The sequence below is a fragment of the Leptonotus elevatus genome, chromosome 21 (genome assembly GCF_054856555.1).
Source record: "Leptonotus elevatus isolate MCC_2025b chromosome 21, RoL_Lele_1.0, whole genome shotgun sequence".
Taxonomy (NCBI): domain Eukaryota; kingdom Metazoa; phylum Chordata; class Actinopteri; order Syngnathiformes; family Syngnathidae; genus Leptonotus; species Leptonotus elevatus.
In genome coordinates this window covers 2,813,673-2,827,868 of record NC_141259.1, presented here as the reverse complement: position 1 = coordinate 2,827,868, position 14,196 = coordinate 2,813,673, and the positions used below count along the sequence as shown (strand labels likewise).

Here is a 14,196-nt window from a genome sequence, read left to right as displayed (position 1 = left end):
GCTTCCCGAGGAATAAAGTATGAAGCAAAAATGAATCCACGCGCGTCCCGTCACGCGTTGGAAAACACATTAAGCACTTTATGTGCTCTTCAAGCCGAAATTACACTTTCAAGGGCAAACGAGGAATATTAGCGCTCTGGTGTGTGACGCACTTTAAAAAACAAAAAACATGCCAATCATTTAAAATTTCCAAGATAACCCAATCAAACCTAGTGATGCATCTTACGCAATGAGTGGGTTTGTTGTAAATAGGACAACACTAGGTTCATGTCGTACAGAAGGTTCTGACAGCTGCAGCGTCTTTTGAGTGTCGAACTTGTTCCTCTGAACTCACAGTTTCACAAGAAGCAGGGAATGGAGATTTACAGGACCACACATTCACACGGGAGCTTCTGATATCACAGTCAGTCACAATTTTTATTTCTTCAAAACACACTGGCTATGTTTACATGGACAAAATGTCTTCAGATTTAACTAAACTGTGCACATGAACACTTAAAAAACTGTCTAATTTAACTTGCATTTCGATATACATATAACATTATTTTGACATGCGCATAATTGTCTAATTTACCGGAAACAGTAGAAGTAGCACTTCCGTTGTAAACAAACAAGCGCATACGTTCTTCTCGGCTGTAACATTTTGGATACACTTGACTTCCTCCAGAGCATGATTTTTCTTTTACTGGTCTTGTTTATAAAGCGTCAAACCCAAACAACAACCTTCTTCTTCTACTGCCACTTCCGCATTGGCTGACGTAACAGACAGGCGCAGAGAGGATGACTTCAATCCAACTATCTGATTAAGTGTTTTCATGCGTGTTGATGGGAATAAGAATCGTCTCAACCCACTCCCATCCATCCATGAGAATTTTGATCTGATTGAGGCGTGTTTACATGATTCGTTTTTAATCAGATCAATCTTTGAATCCGATTAAAATGTGTCTATGTATACACAGCCACTGAGGCTGTAAACATGTTGAAGTGCTGGAAAACTTGATCATCATCACATCTGACTGGCTTTCTCTGCGCTCTTGGCTGCGTCCTTCAACTTGCCAACCATGTCCTGAATATGGAAAGAAAAAAAAAATTCACTGAAAAGTATTAAGTGTCATAAATCCACAGGAAAAAAACAGCACTAAAAGAGCCTTCATGTGTGTTGTAACTCCAATTTTCAGGAACAAATAAAGCGGTTTAAGGTGGACTGTTTTGTTGTCATGTCTACCTGTAACTGCTCCATAGTGCAGGTAAAGTTGACATCCTCGGGACGACCTTTATTCTAGTAAAACACCAACATTTCATTACTCACCTAAAAATAAACATATGATATGGATGTGGTGGATGTTTTTACCTCAGTGTTGAGTGATATTAAATAGAAAGGCTCGTTGACCTTATCGACCTGTCCGTTCTGTCGTGGGAACAAAGCGACACAGAGTGACATTTTCGTTTTTTTCTTCTTTCAATTATCTGTGTTAAATTAATAGCCAATGTTGTCGTGTACCTTCACTTGATATTGGAGTCGCCACGACACGTCAGTAATGTGAGCTGGTTGCCTTCCAATGCTATGAAAACAACAAAACACGATTACTTTCATAGCTATCGCACTCCCCCATTTATATTATTGATCAATACAGCTATTCTTATTGATTGGTGACTCCTATAGATTTTAGAGATAGACTTAATGGGGAAAATGGAGCCACTAGACCACAGGTCTCAAACTCAAGGCCCGGGGGCCAGACGCGGTCCGTCACATCATTTTATGTGGCCCGCAAAAGCAAATCATGTCAACTTCCATTATCCTCGCAAAAAAAATAATTTCAAATTGACATGTGTAATGAATAATAATGTTGACATTTTGCTATTTTTTGTTACCCTTTTTACAGTAACGAACAACTGAACAAACCACAAACTTTTGATTTCAAAACTCAATATCAACACACTGTTTTTAATAGCTCTCACTCTCACTCTCACTCCCACTCCCACTCTCACTCTCACTCTCATTCTCACTCTCATTCTCACTCTCATTCTCACTCTGTGTTCAGGTGTGATTTGTCAAGCTAACTGAATGGATGCTAACATTATAACTCCTATGTAAAGGGTTGGTTTACACCAGACAAAAATACATACTGTTAATGTGTATGTAGAGGTGCTGCTGTATTGAAATGAGATGACTTTGCCTGGGAATTAATAGGATTACAATGTTTGTTTTTCAAAATCGAATCCGTTCATCTTTTGCTGTGGCTCAACGTTTAAATAACCTTTTTCAGATGTGATGATTCGGTCAGACTTTCCCAAAATGTTGTGTTAAGCTTCACTTTCATAAATAGTAATTAAATTGCAATATGTATCAGTGAAATAGATCTTGGATGGATGGTTGATTGCAAAGCCACTATACAAGGATAATAACAAGTGTTCAGATGTGGATGATGCAATTCTGCCTTAATTAACCACCAAAACAATTATTTGTGCTCTTCTCCCGCCATTGGCGCCCGACAATTAACTAGCAACCAGTCCCTGTTGTACCCCACCTGTCGCCCAAAGCCAGCCTGCATATGCTTCAGCTCAACCATAACTCTAAAGAAGACAGGCAGTGTAGAAAATGGAGGCATGGATCTTTCTATGGCTTACCTTGCTAACAATCGTTCTAACTCCTTTTTGTGTTTCTGTGAATAAAAAACGAAAATAAATACAAGTTATTCAAGGCAATAATGGCAAAATGATGCATGTGTTGTGTTCATCACCTGATAACAGCTATAGAATATTGCGATTCTTTCTGAACTGAATGACAGCTCGTCTAGGCAGGAGCTACAGGGAGAAAATATTTACATAAATGTATATTAAATATATGCTTGGACATGAGCATTAACATTAAGTTAATTAAGTTAAGGGCAAGTAGAGTTTTTTAAACTTGTGCTATCAAACGCTTTGGATTCAATGGACCATTCATACCACACTACAAATGATGATGTGTTACCAGAATTAAATAAAATCAGATGGAGTCGGTACCCTTTTAGGCTTATTGTATTAATTTATCTGCAGTATATATTTACCTTATCGTGGACTCATCAGCGTTTTGTTTGACCGCCTCCAGGATGAACGTGGTAGTCGCAGTGTGCATCCGCTTCAGCAGAACCCGCTCGACCTGCTTCAGTTCGGGCTCGTCTGAGAGAACACAACCCGGAAGTGAAGACGTGACGTCACACAGAACAACAACCAGACTAACAACAACAGGCGGGTATGCACTAGGCAGCATTGATGCAGGCTGGAGCTCCCCTCGCACTGATTGACGTCTCGAATCAATGATGATTTGCATGTGAATGGAATCGTCAGCTGCACCCAATATGGCGGGGAGCCCTCGGAGGGGGTTTGTTTGTATGGATTGGAAACATTTTGAGCCATTAAAGTGAACCGAACGCTAATACAACATCATGCATGCTTAGAAACCGCGGGCAAGATAATAGTAGCTGGTATGGACTAAATGCGACCGAGATAGACTATCAAATTGGGAGTGGACTGATAACGCATACTTTCGGGTTTGAATGCCATTAATGCAATGCAAGTCGCGTGCACACACCGCACACGCTTTTCATGGAGTGGTCTCCTCTGAGCAAGAAACGGTGGGAGACAAAGAGCGTCTCGCAGCTCACCCAGCAAACCCGCGTCCCGACCGGAAGAGAGCAGGGAGCGGAAGCAGACGTCGACCAGCGCCGGGAAGACGGCGTCGTCCACGGAGGACGCTTCGCCGAGGCACTGAAGCCCTCTCTGCACGGAATACGACAACTCCATTTTGAGAAAGGGCGGGGCAAGCAAGGACACGTGACACATCAGCTGACAAGCGGGGGAGGGAGGGAGGAGGGTGGGATCACATGTCGGGGAATCCAGTGCTGCAGCTAAATATGAACGGTGGCTCTATTTAATAGCAAAATAAATAAATAAAAATACAACAATAGCAGGTAACAAATTAATGGATAGGCTCCGCAACTCTACACAAAAACCTAAAAATACGCAAAATACTTTAATGGCGTGTAATGGAAAAGCTGTTAAAGTTATTAAATGTCCTTCAGTTTGGAAGTACGCACTGTATAAAAAAATAATAATAATCCAACATATGAGACGATGTTATTTATTTCCCCTTCTCGGTAGATACATTGTGCTTAAGATAGAACTGGAAAACATAGATTTTAATTAGTTCATCTGTAAGGGCATAGCTTGACGGTTCGAGTTGAGAAAAATATATACAATTGTTCCGTTTCTGAAGAGATGCTAGTCAGCTTCCGGACTACAGTCCAGGTGCCACTTGAGCAACAGCTGTGGATGTAGAACACAAACACAATATATACAGCAGCGTGTGAGTTGAATTTCCACCTAAAGTAATTTTAAATAATAATATATATTTTTTTATCATATTTCAAATCAAAAAGACATTCGTTTAACAATATTAATGTGTTTATTATTGGAGTTATATTGCATCATACTTACAAATGTGTATTAGGCACATGTGTCAGTTCAAACACATCAAACTGCAGTTAGACTAATAAACATACTGTTAAAATGAATACCAATAAAAGCAGTTCCTATGACATTTGAACGTCACGTTAAACTCGTTAACAGTCCGTTTTACACACGACGTTTTGTATCTAGAAAAAAAAGACATGTTCAGAGAGAGTGAGGTTGGATTTGTGTGTGTGTGCTTTTTAATCATGCCGTCTTGAGTCATGCAGTCACCAGACGCTTATTGTTCGTTTTCCATCATAAGAGTATGAAATGCATGTGGTCGCTGTACAAAAGAGTCAAGAAGACTGACCTCAAGATAGATGGAAATTCCCTTTATCTGGATCAAGTGACGTTCTGCCTTAATTAGCGTTTAACAAGTTTATAAAGTGGTCTAGATAAAAATAATTACTTGCTGAATGTGCATATTGTAATGATGTCTTAGTAAATCATGAGATTTGTTGGTGTGACCTTTACCTCAGGGAGTTGTCCAAAATCCAATTTTTGCGCCGTTGTTGTTTTTGTTGCACTCAGTCACACAAACTCGCACACATGCAAACGACGGTACCTCTCCGCCACCTGCAGCCCTACTCCTTTAGTTCGTACATATCCCGTGACGTCGCATGCTGATCCAAAGTGCGCTCGCAAACAAGATTGATTAGTAAACAAAAAAAGACATGTTACCACTCTGTGGCACATCAGCATCTTAAACGGCCATTACTTCAATTATTATTCATTATTTTTTTAAACAGTGTAAATTGCAGTAAGGTGAGCGTGAACTATAATTGGTGCAAATAAAAATATGTCTGTATACCTCTTTGATGTCTAAAAAGTAAGTTGCACGCCTTTTCTTTTTTCCTTTTTTTTGATGAAACAGTAATAAATTAAATATGTCATCATGTTATTCTTTTACTTACAGTATATGCTTAATAGGCCCCTCTCAAGAGTTTTGAAAAGGGTTTTTATAGTTGGCTAAAGTCATTGTAAATAAATAATCTACATCTGATTGTTGATATATATTTTTTAATGTTCTGTGACAAATGTTTACACACACAAAGAGGTAAACTTTTTCTTTCTTTTTTTAACCTAGCACAGTATTTAAGAAGTAGCACAGAAAGACAGTTTGTCTATTTGTAACCGTTGTGTCTTTTGTTTAGTGTCGACTTTTCAATTGAATGGATGATCTATTTGATTTTATTCTATTTAATTTCATTTCACTTTAGTTTATCACCTCCATCAGCAAAGTGCGCTGATGAGGAATGGAAAATAGGCTACTTGCAAAAAATTGGAGCTGGTCGATGTTTATACCAACTCAACTAACACTTTTTTCTTTTTTTACTTTTGCCATTTATTCTGTGCATTTTACTGATCTTTTGTCAGACATTCATTAGCCAGATATACTCTAAAGTCAGATTTTTATTTTAGAGTGCAGTAATAACTTCACTGCAATTTATACTGGCGCCTGTTCTAATATTTCACACCTATGAGAAACCAAATTATAGAAACTGCTCTCAGTACATTGCAGTGCTCTTCTACGCCAAACAACACCACATCATATGTCATATTTAGCTTCTGTTTAATAATCCCTAAGAGCAATTCTGATAACAAACAAGAACATGGTGGTGGTGGGGGGGTCATTATTTTATGACGGAGTAGGCCTATATTTCCTAAATTGCGCAGAAGTATAAGTGCAACACGTCATATTTTGATGTGCACTAATAATTGCAGTAAATACATGTGAGGAAAAATAAGCTTCACACGCCATTAATGTAAATCAATAATATAAGAGGAAAAGGCACATTTGGTAAGCAAAACATTTGGTGTGTGTGTGTGTGTGTGTGTGTGTGTGTGTGTGTGTGTGTGTGTGTGTGTGTGTGTGTGTGTGTGTGTGTGTGTGTGTGTGTGTGTGTGTGTGGGTGGGTGGGTGTGGGTGTGTGTGGGTGCGTGCGTGTGTTCCCTATACATGCTCTTTAGTGTAAAGCTTGTGCAATCGGCGGTTTGAAGATTGCATAGTAATTAGCATCTTGGCTGTCAGGGCCTCGTTAACGAGGTTAGGACTAATTAAAACATCTCTTTGTTGGCCTTTGGAGGTGCAAGCCTTTCGGATATGGCTCAGCGACATTCTTCGTGATAGTGTGATTATGTCAGGACACCATGGCGGAGGTCACCCCGGGGTAAAATAATGATAAAAATAATGATAATGACAAAAACATAACTTGATGGATGGATGGGTAGATTTAGATTTGTAAACCAGCAAGTGAAAAACAAAGCAAAAATTTGAGGAAGGGGAGGAAATGTAATTTAATCTAAGATGCAGGAAGATTAAAACGGCAGAGGTATTGCCTGTTGGCCAGAGGGTGGTAATAAATATAGTCCAATTATGTAACGGTACATTATACAACTATTGCAAGAGGGAAGTACATATTGCCAGTGACAGGCTTAAATGATGAACTATGATAAGCCCAGTAGTGCATGAAAAAAAAACTTTATTATGCATGCAGCATTGCACTTTGAAGTCATATTTGAACAATAACTACAATTAAGAGGCATGATATAGCGTAAACATACATATTAATTGTGTATGTGAAATATGCATAAACATTTCAGCGCGCTCTCGTCTAACAGACGCGAGTGGTGAATTGCAGCTGAGTGGACGCTAGGTGGCAGTGTTGGGTGTGTGATGAGCTCAGAGGGGAACAAAGAAGGCAGAGAATGAATAAGAGCAGAAGCTCTGTGTATGACGAGACATATTCATAAAAATATAGCTCATATTATTGGGCATTTTTCAATGAGCACCACCCTTCCTGTTTTTGCTAACATTATAAAAGGCAAATGTAGATGTTGTTTATGATTGTTGGAATGGAGCACGATGGTTATGGATGAGATCAATCAACAAGATACAAACCATAAAAAAAAATGTTTTGGGTTGAATGTTATCGTCATTAGTACACCATTTTGTCAGAATCTCTAATAAATTATGCAAGCCTAAAAAATGGACAGAACGTCACTTAGTTTGAGAGTAACAATCTGGGTGTCTAATCGGTTTGTCATATCATGATATTCGCTGAACAATAAAAAAAAAAAACGATCAAATAGGCTACTTTACTTTACACAAGTATATTTAATTAGTTAAGAATTGTATTTCGTATTTTATTTTGTTTGTATTATTTTTTATTTCGTATTTTTTTTATTTCGTTTTTATTTTAAATATAAGAAGTGCAGTGCACTTCTTATATTTAAAATAAAAAATGTAATCATTCTTTAAAAAAAAGAAAAAACCTTTGCGTCATATATTAAAGTAGTAAGTATGATATACATATATTTGTGCGCGTATTTATTTTGGATTTGTTGTCTGTGTGCGCGTTTCCCGGAGCCCGCAGCAGAGCCGAGGCAGCTGTTCCTGCTCCACTCTGCCGGGGAAAAGCAGCTTCCTGCCGGCTGCTGCTGCCCCCCGCGGCCGCCGAAAGTAGCTTGAGCCTCGGCCGAACACTCGACGAAGCATCGGTTATTGTTCACGCCAAAAACACCGCGGAAGAACATGCCGACGTGTTCGTGCGCCTCCGCGCACTAAATGTTCTATTTAATACGACCACTGTTTGCTCGTTTTTACTTAGGAGACGTCATATTTCCCCTGCAGGTCGCCTGCAGCTTGCAGCATGCCTGACTGCTTCACGTTCTACCCACTGCACCGCCTTTTGTTGTGGTCTCCATGCAAAGTTGAATTCAATGTGTAAATATACGCCATTAATGACACGTTTTTACTCCCAAATTTACAATGATATTCCAACTGCTGTTTCTTCACACTGTTTCTGTACACCGATTAAAAGCTCAGCTCACTCTTTAAATTAAATTCAGCTGTAGTAATTAAGTTCTCAGAGTGTGTTTGACTTTAAGATTAATGTATGTAAGTTAAGATACTATATGTATGAGCACATATTTAATAAATATAAATTAGTAAATACAAATAAAAACTATATAGGCCTACACTATACATTACACACACAAAATATAAACCCATATGTACACACACACGCACGCACGCACGCACGCACACACACACACACACACACACACACACACACACACATTACAGTGAGTGCATGATCAGCAAGCCAAAATATAAACACTTTACAATCAGGCACTGCATTGGAAGGCCCGAGGCTTCCTGGTTTCTTTCGACTAAAGGGAGATTGGGGAGCGTGTTTTGAACCCTGGATCAACTTTCACGTTTTTACTCCCAAAGAAAGATGTCCCTTTGTTACATTAAGGCTGTCCTTCAGTCTATGTGAGCAGAAAATTGACGACACATGACCATTCGAACAGCTTTGCCTCCAAGAGGGCACCGAGATCTTGTGACAATTTAGTAGAGGATCATGCGAAAAATTCCGGTCAATATTATGTTTGTTTTAGAGTGTTTGTGTGTGTGTTTGGGGGGGATTCAAATAACAAACATATGTTATTTGAGACTAATTACAGTTACTTTCATAGAATTATTGAACATGTTCACGAGAACATGCTCACTTCTTGAAATGTCAAATTCTTGAGAAAACAGTACTTTTGTGTCGGTTTCCCAGAAATTTAATCAAGTTACTTTTTAGTATTCAACTCCGTTTTCGGCAGAATTAAATTAAATGGAAAGAATTAAGTCTCTATACCACACGTCCGTTTTGTTTTTGTTTTTTTTGTAAATTGCCATGCCGTTGCAAAGTTTTATACCAATTGCAGTATGTTTAATTGTGAATAAAATCCTACAAATTTCCTTACAGGCTCCAAGGAAGTAAACTTAGGTAGTATATTTTATACTCATTACATTATGCTGAATTTATACAAAATTGTCTTGTGAACAGGTTCCAAAGAACCAATCCTAGATTTTGTTTTTGCCAGTGTTCAATTTGTATAAATCCTTGTAAGAAGTCTCAGACCACTTCTACTGTTTATCACAGGTCTGTTGCACACATTGTATTTTGTTACTTGCAAGAACACTCTCAAACAGATAAATCAATCCCGTATGTACTTATAGTTGCAATGTGTTTCTTTTGTATGAAATCCTACTAAGCCTATTCTAGCCTGTGCTCTTTTTTTCCACTGATGATGATGATTCACATTTTGTAAGAAATTCAACTATGTAGGCTTGGATTCATATATACTCAGTCATGAATGAAGTGTACTGAATTAGCATGTGGTGCAATTACCATTATACACCTTCAAGTTGACACTAGTAAATCAGTGCAGGACTTTCAGAGGGCTGTACAGTATGTGCAAGTTTCTTTCCTAAATGTTGCGTTAAACGAAGCCTAAGACAAATATGGCCGCCGGTGTGGAACAAACACAAAAGAAATGGAGAGAAGTGTCGATCTTCACCTAACTGGGAGCCTATTAAAGGGTGAGAGAAGAGACACAAATGTGCGTGAGAGCGAGCGAGGAAGGTAACGAGGGCGTGTGTGAGGCGGCGTACATCCTATTCACTGTCGTGATTAGCGGCCATTATCAGGACTGCTCGGCCATCACGCTGGATTATTCTGCAGTGAATCGACATGCTGCCGCTTGACCGATGAGTGTTTTTCCTGTGCGCTGGAACAAACAGCAAGTCTGATTTCATTTCCGAGCTTTTCCGTCATGCCGTCCATTGATTGGCTGCTGTGCTTTCAACTAGACTCACTCCTTTGTCAAGACCACCCTGCTTCATTTCTAGTGCGCTTTACTCCTTTGTTGCACTGTGCAGTGATGCAGTCGAAGGGGAACGTCTTGTATATGACATGTATGTCCATGTGTATGGACAGTATATGCGTGTGTAAGTGTGTAAGACTCGGGGCACGGCAGCAAGCTGCAGTCTGATCCATACTAATGTTCATTGATAGGAAAATCAATGGCACATTGATCTCTTCTAGCAAGGGGGAGGAAGTGCAAATACGACAGTGAAGACATGAAGAATGAGGAAGGAAAGGATTAGGCAGCTGCGTAACAAAAGAACAAAAACAAATCCTGCAGGTTTCTCTGTTTGTCCGAGAGAAGATCCAAACCGAAGTGTGCAAGTGCAAGTGTGACCTAACTATTCTCATTTTCTCCAACTGCTCTTTAGATAGCGTGAACACGCCTCAAATGGAACCTTGGAAGAGAGAAAAAAGGAGGAGTGGAAGAGGAAAATCAATTTTCCCAGAGAGATGCAGGTTGGTCTAATGGAGGTTTGAAAGGGGAAGAGGAGGAGGAGGACATATTTTCCTTTGATTACCTCCTGTAGCCTCCTTGGCCAGCCTTCAAAGCTAGCATGGCTACGATGGACTCGCTCGTCTGACCTTTCTTGGAGGAGCTGTGGAGGCTTTTCACACTCACCACCAATCAGACACAGCGATGCTTCGAAAAGTCTTACATGATTGCGACTAAATGTCGAACGGGGGTGGAGGCTTTTGGAGGTACAACTTGCTGCTATCTCCTAAAACAACTAACACTTTCCATTTGGCAAAGATGAATCATTTAAGAGGTATGAAGAAAAAAAATGTCATTACAGCAAATAGTTGCTGTTACGTCAGACAATGTTCAATTTCCTGAATCATGCTTGACCATTTATCGGATATTAAAGTGGACATTACGCATCATGCTGAAAAAAACGTGTTTAATCATGTTCATGTGTGTGCCTAACAAAAATGATCGATGGCCAGTCTGCCAACAATTAACTGAACTTCTATTACTGAAGATGGCAGAAAATACAATAAAACTGCTTATCCACCTGTTGCCATTCATATAACAGAATAAGTCACTGCTTCTTGCGAGAATAACATCTCTGTATTCAAATAATCAAGCCCGCATCTCACTCTAAGCACACTTGTGAGCACATTGAGATGAGATTATCATTATTTCAGGTTTCACACTTCCGTGAAATTTTTCTCATAAAACACGCTCTAGAAAAGGTTAGTAAATACTGATCTAATCATTCCTTTCGTAAACAAAAGGTCAAGTTAATTAAGTTTAATATGAGGCACATTGAATGACATGTTTCGTAACTCAAATCCAAGAGGAGTAGTTATTGTTATTATTATTGTACATTTTGATTCAGTTAACTGCCTGGTGACTACTTGCTGACTGGTGTGGGGGGGCACACCTGGCCCATAACGCTCACCAACTGCATCTTTACCACATTAAGATGATGTACATCAGCATGTTGTATCATAATAATTGCAGGAAAACATGTTTTTAAATGTAATTAGATCGAGCAAAGGATTTTCTTATTATTATTCCCTCTCCCCTTTTGTGTTCTCCTTCTCTCTCTTCTCTCTTTCTGGGCCTTGGAGGTGAAAGTGGTTTCCATGGTAACGGCACACTCTGTTTATGCCACCACCTCTCACTTCATCACAAGCTGTCGATGGCTGTGATTTGCATGCACGGACTGCTGGTGCCACAGGCCCCCACGTATACAGGTATTTTGTGTTAGACACAAACAATTAGGATAAGTTACAACATTATACAATCCGAGTTGGTGGATTTGCATCTCACGCCACTTGGTTGCAGTTTACAGTTGTTAAAAAATGTTCATAAAGTGTTCATATTAAATTCTGTAAAAAAAAAAATATGCTAATGTAATCACGTCCTTGACAGATCCCAATTTACACGTAACCACTGACATTAGTAACAGAAGCGATGATTAATACTTCTTTTTACCAAAACCAGTCTTCTCCAATTAGAAAAGTGTGCGCTTGGAGAGAGGAGCGAGGGGGTGTTCTGGCTAGTCGGACCCCCTGCAGAGAAGAAAGGGTGGGGAAAAATACTGTAGATTCCATACCAGGAAATCCATTAGGGCAGGGGGCCTTGTTGGGGCTGACATGCACGCACATAGCAGGCGCCGTGTCTCTTCGGAACAAATCCTCATTAGGTGTCATTTCTAAATGACAATCAGCAAGCGGGGGCAAGAACATGCAAGCAGCTCTGGAAACCCACAATAACCTGAGCTGAGATCGAGGAAAACCAAGAAAAGAGAGTGGATTCATTTTAATTTGGCTGCAGATTTGTTTTCTGTTATTAGTGAACTGGTAAAACTGCTGAGTTACGTGTGCAAGGAGTGTCACTTTTTGGAAAAAGGTACAGAAAAGACCGAGATAGGAGGAGGAGCGCGCACGAGAGAGAGAGGTTAATTTGAACATATTAGACAGGGCAGGTTTTTTCATTAAAAAGAGATTGAAGTTGATATATGCCTGTGTGCTCCTGACACACTGTACTCTCTGATTGTGTTAAGTCCTTGACAGAACAAAGGATTGCCACCCCCCCCTCACTTTTCCGCCCTCTCTCCCTTTCCCCCTCTCTCCCAGACATTGTAGCCGATTGCAGATCAGGAGGAGAAGCAGAGACAAAAGTGTCACATCACCCTCACCTCCATCTGTGCGTCCTTCCTTGTCGCAAAAAGATAGTGCTGATGACACTTCCGAGGCACGGGCTAGGTGACCACTTCATCAGGAACGCTTGCTCAAATTAGACACAGTAAAAGAGATGTATAAAAATAATTTGTATCAACCACACACATCTGCAGAGCACCAAATCTGACTGCCTATGCCTTGATCAAGTCCACCAAAATAGTGTTACGTCACCCGCGCCACTAGATAGACCTGGTTTTAGTCTAAAATGTATCTACTGTCACGTCAGAGGCAAGAGAAGACCAAGACATTTGCGGATACTTCAGCTCAAGCAGGCCTTACAGTCCATAGAAGAAAATCCAAGACCACACAACAAAAAGTCCAATGCTGAATTGACTCTCACAGGGTTTAATTTAACAATTTTTCAGAGTTTATATAGCTCCACACTTCCCAGATTTATCTCAACACTTTTAAAATACAGTAGTTAAATAGTTAATACTGGGAGACATTTTAACTCACTAAGCAGAGTTAAATTAACACATATCAGTCTGTTGTTTTCTTACTGGAAGGTCCTTAATGAAGTGTAGTAGAGTGCAAACCTTCATTAACCAATGTATAAGAATAATCCTTGAAATCTACTAACTAGACAAAATCACAAACAAGTATTGGATAAAAACAGAAGAAGGATGAGTTGCAGATGAATTTGGAAGACCAAGATCAGTAGATTAGGCAAACCCTACAAAAACCATTGTCAAAAATTACCTACAGGCCCAAACTTGGAATCCGTTGAGAGACTAAAGAGTCTTGGCCCAAGAACACCCGGCGAAGGGAAGGGAAGTGAAGTGGTGGTGCCATTTTTAGAAATCAAATAATCTGTAAGCAATTAATTTTAAATGGCAATGTTGCAAAATGATTTTGGAATGACATTGTTTTGACATCACAGTTTGGGGTTTTATGAAGGTTTAAACATTTAATAAGCAAACATTTTGGGCGGGTCTTGCTCCCTAAACCTAGCCAATAGGGAGGGTTCACAATATTGTCAAGCATTCCATCTCATTGTGCAGACGTACCTAATTATGTGGCCAGTCGGCTTCATTCCCCTCTTTTTTGCCCGCCTCGGGCCACGCTTCAAACCTGAGCTGGGAACAAGAGAAGCAATAATAACAACTGCTCCTTGTCTATTTGGGATCGGCCATTTTGGACACACATAAATCTCCCCCTTTTTGTTTTGTTTAGCTCTCCCTTTTTATCTACTTTTACCTCAGGCCCCGTCTGTCATTCCACGCTGGAGTTTTACCTGACCTTTGACCTTAGTTAGCACAGCCCACGGACCTGTTTGGTACACACAAACACACACAGGGGAGAT

At 39.8% G+C, this 14,196-nt stretch overlaps 1 protein-coding gene across 1 annotated transcript; it reads right to left on the bottom strand.

Annotated features, from left to right (window-relative positions):
* Positions 1-390: 390 nt before the first annotated feature.
* On the bottom strand, positions 391-3,808 carry commd3 (COMM domain containing 3). The gene is made up of 8 exons (XM_086065371.1): positions 3,648-3,808; positions 3,051-3,162; positions 2,742-2,805; positions 2,629-2,663; positions 1,502-1,562; positions 1,352-1,408; positions 1,226-1,279; positions 391-1,066 (listed from the first exon to the last, which is right to left on the bottom strand). The coding sequence occupies exons 1-8, from the start codon at positions 3,784-3,786 to the stop codon at positions 1,007-1,009; spliced, it is 582 nt and encodes a 193-aa protein (XP_085921497.1). The 5' UTR covers positions 3,787-3,808; the 3' UTR covers positions 391-1,006.
* Positions 3,809-14,196: the final 10,388 nt, after the last annotated feature.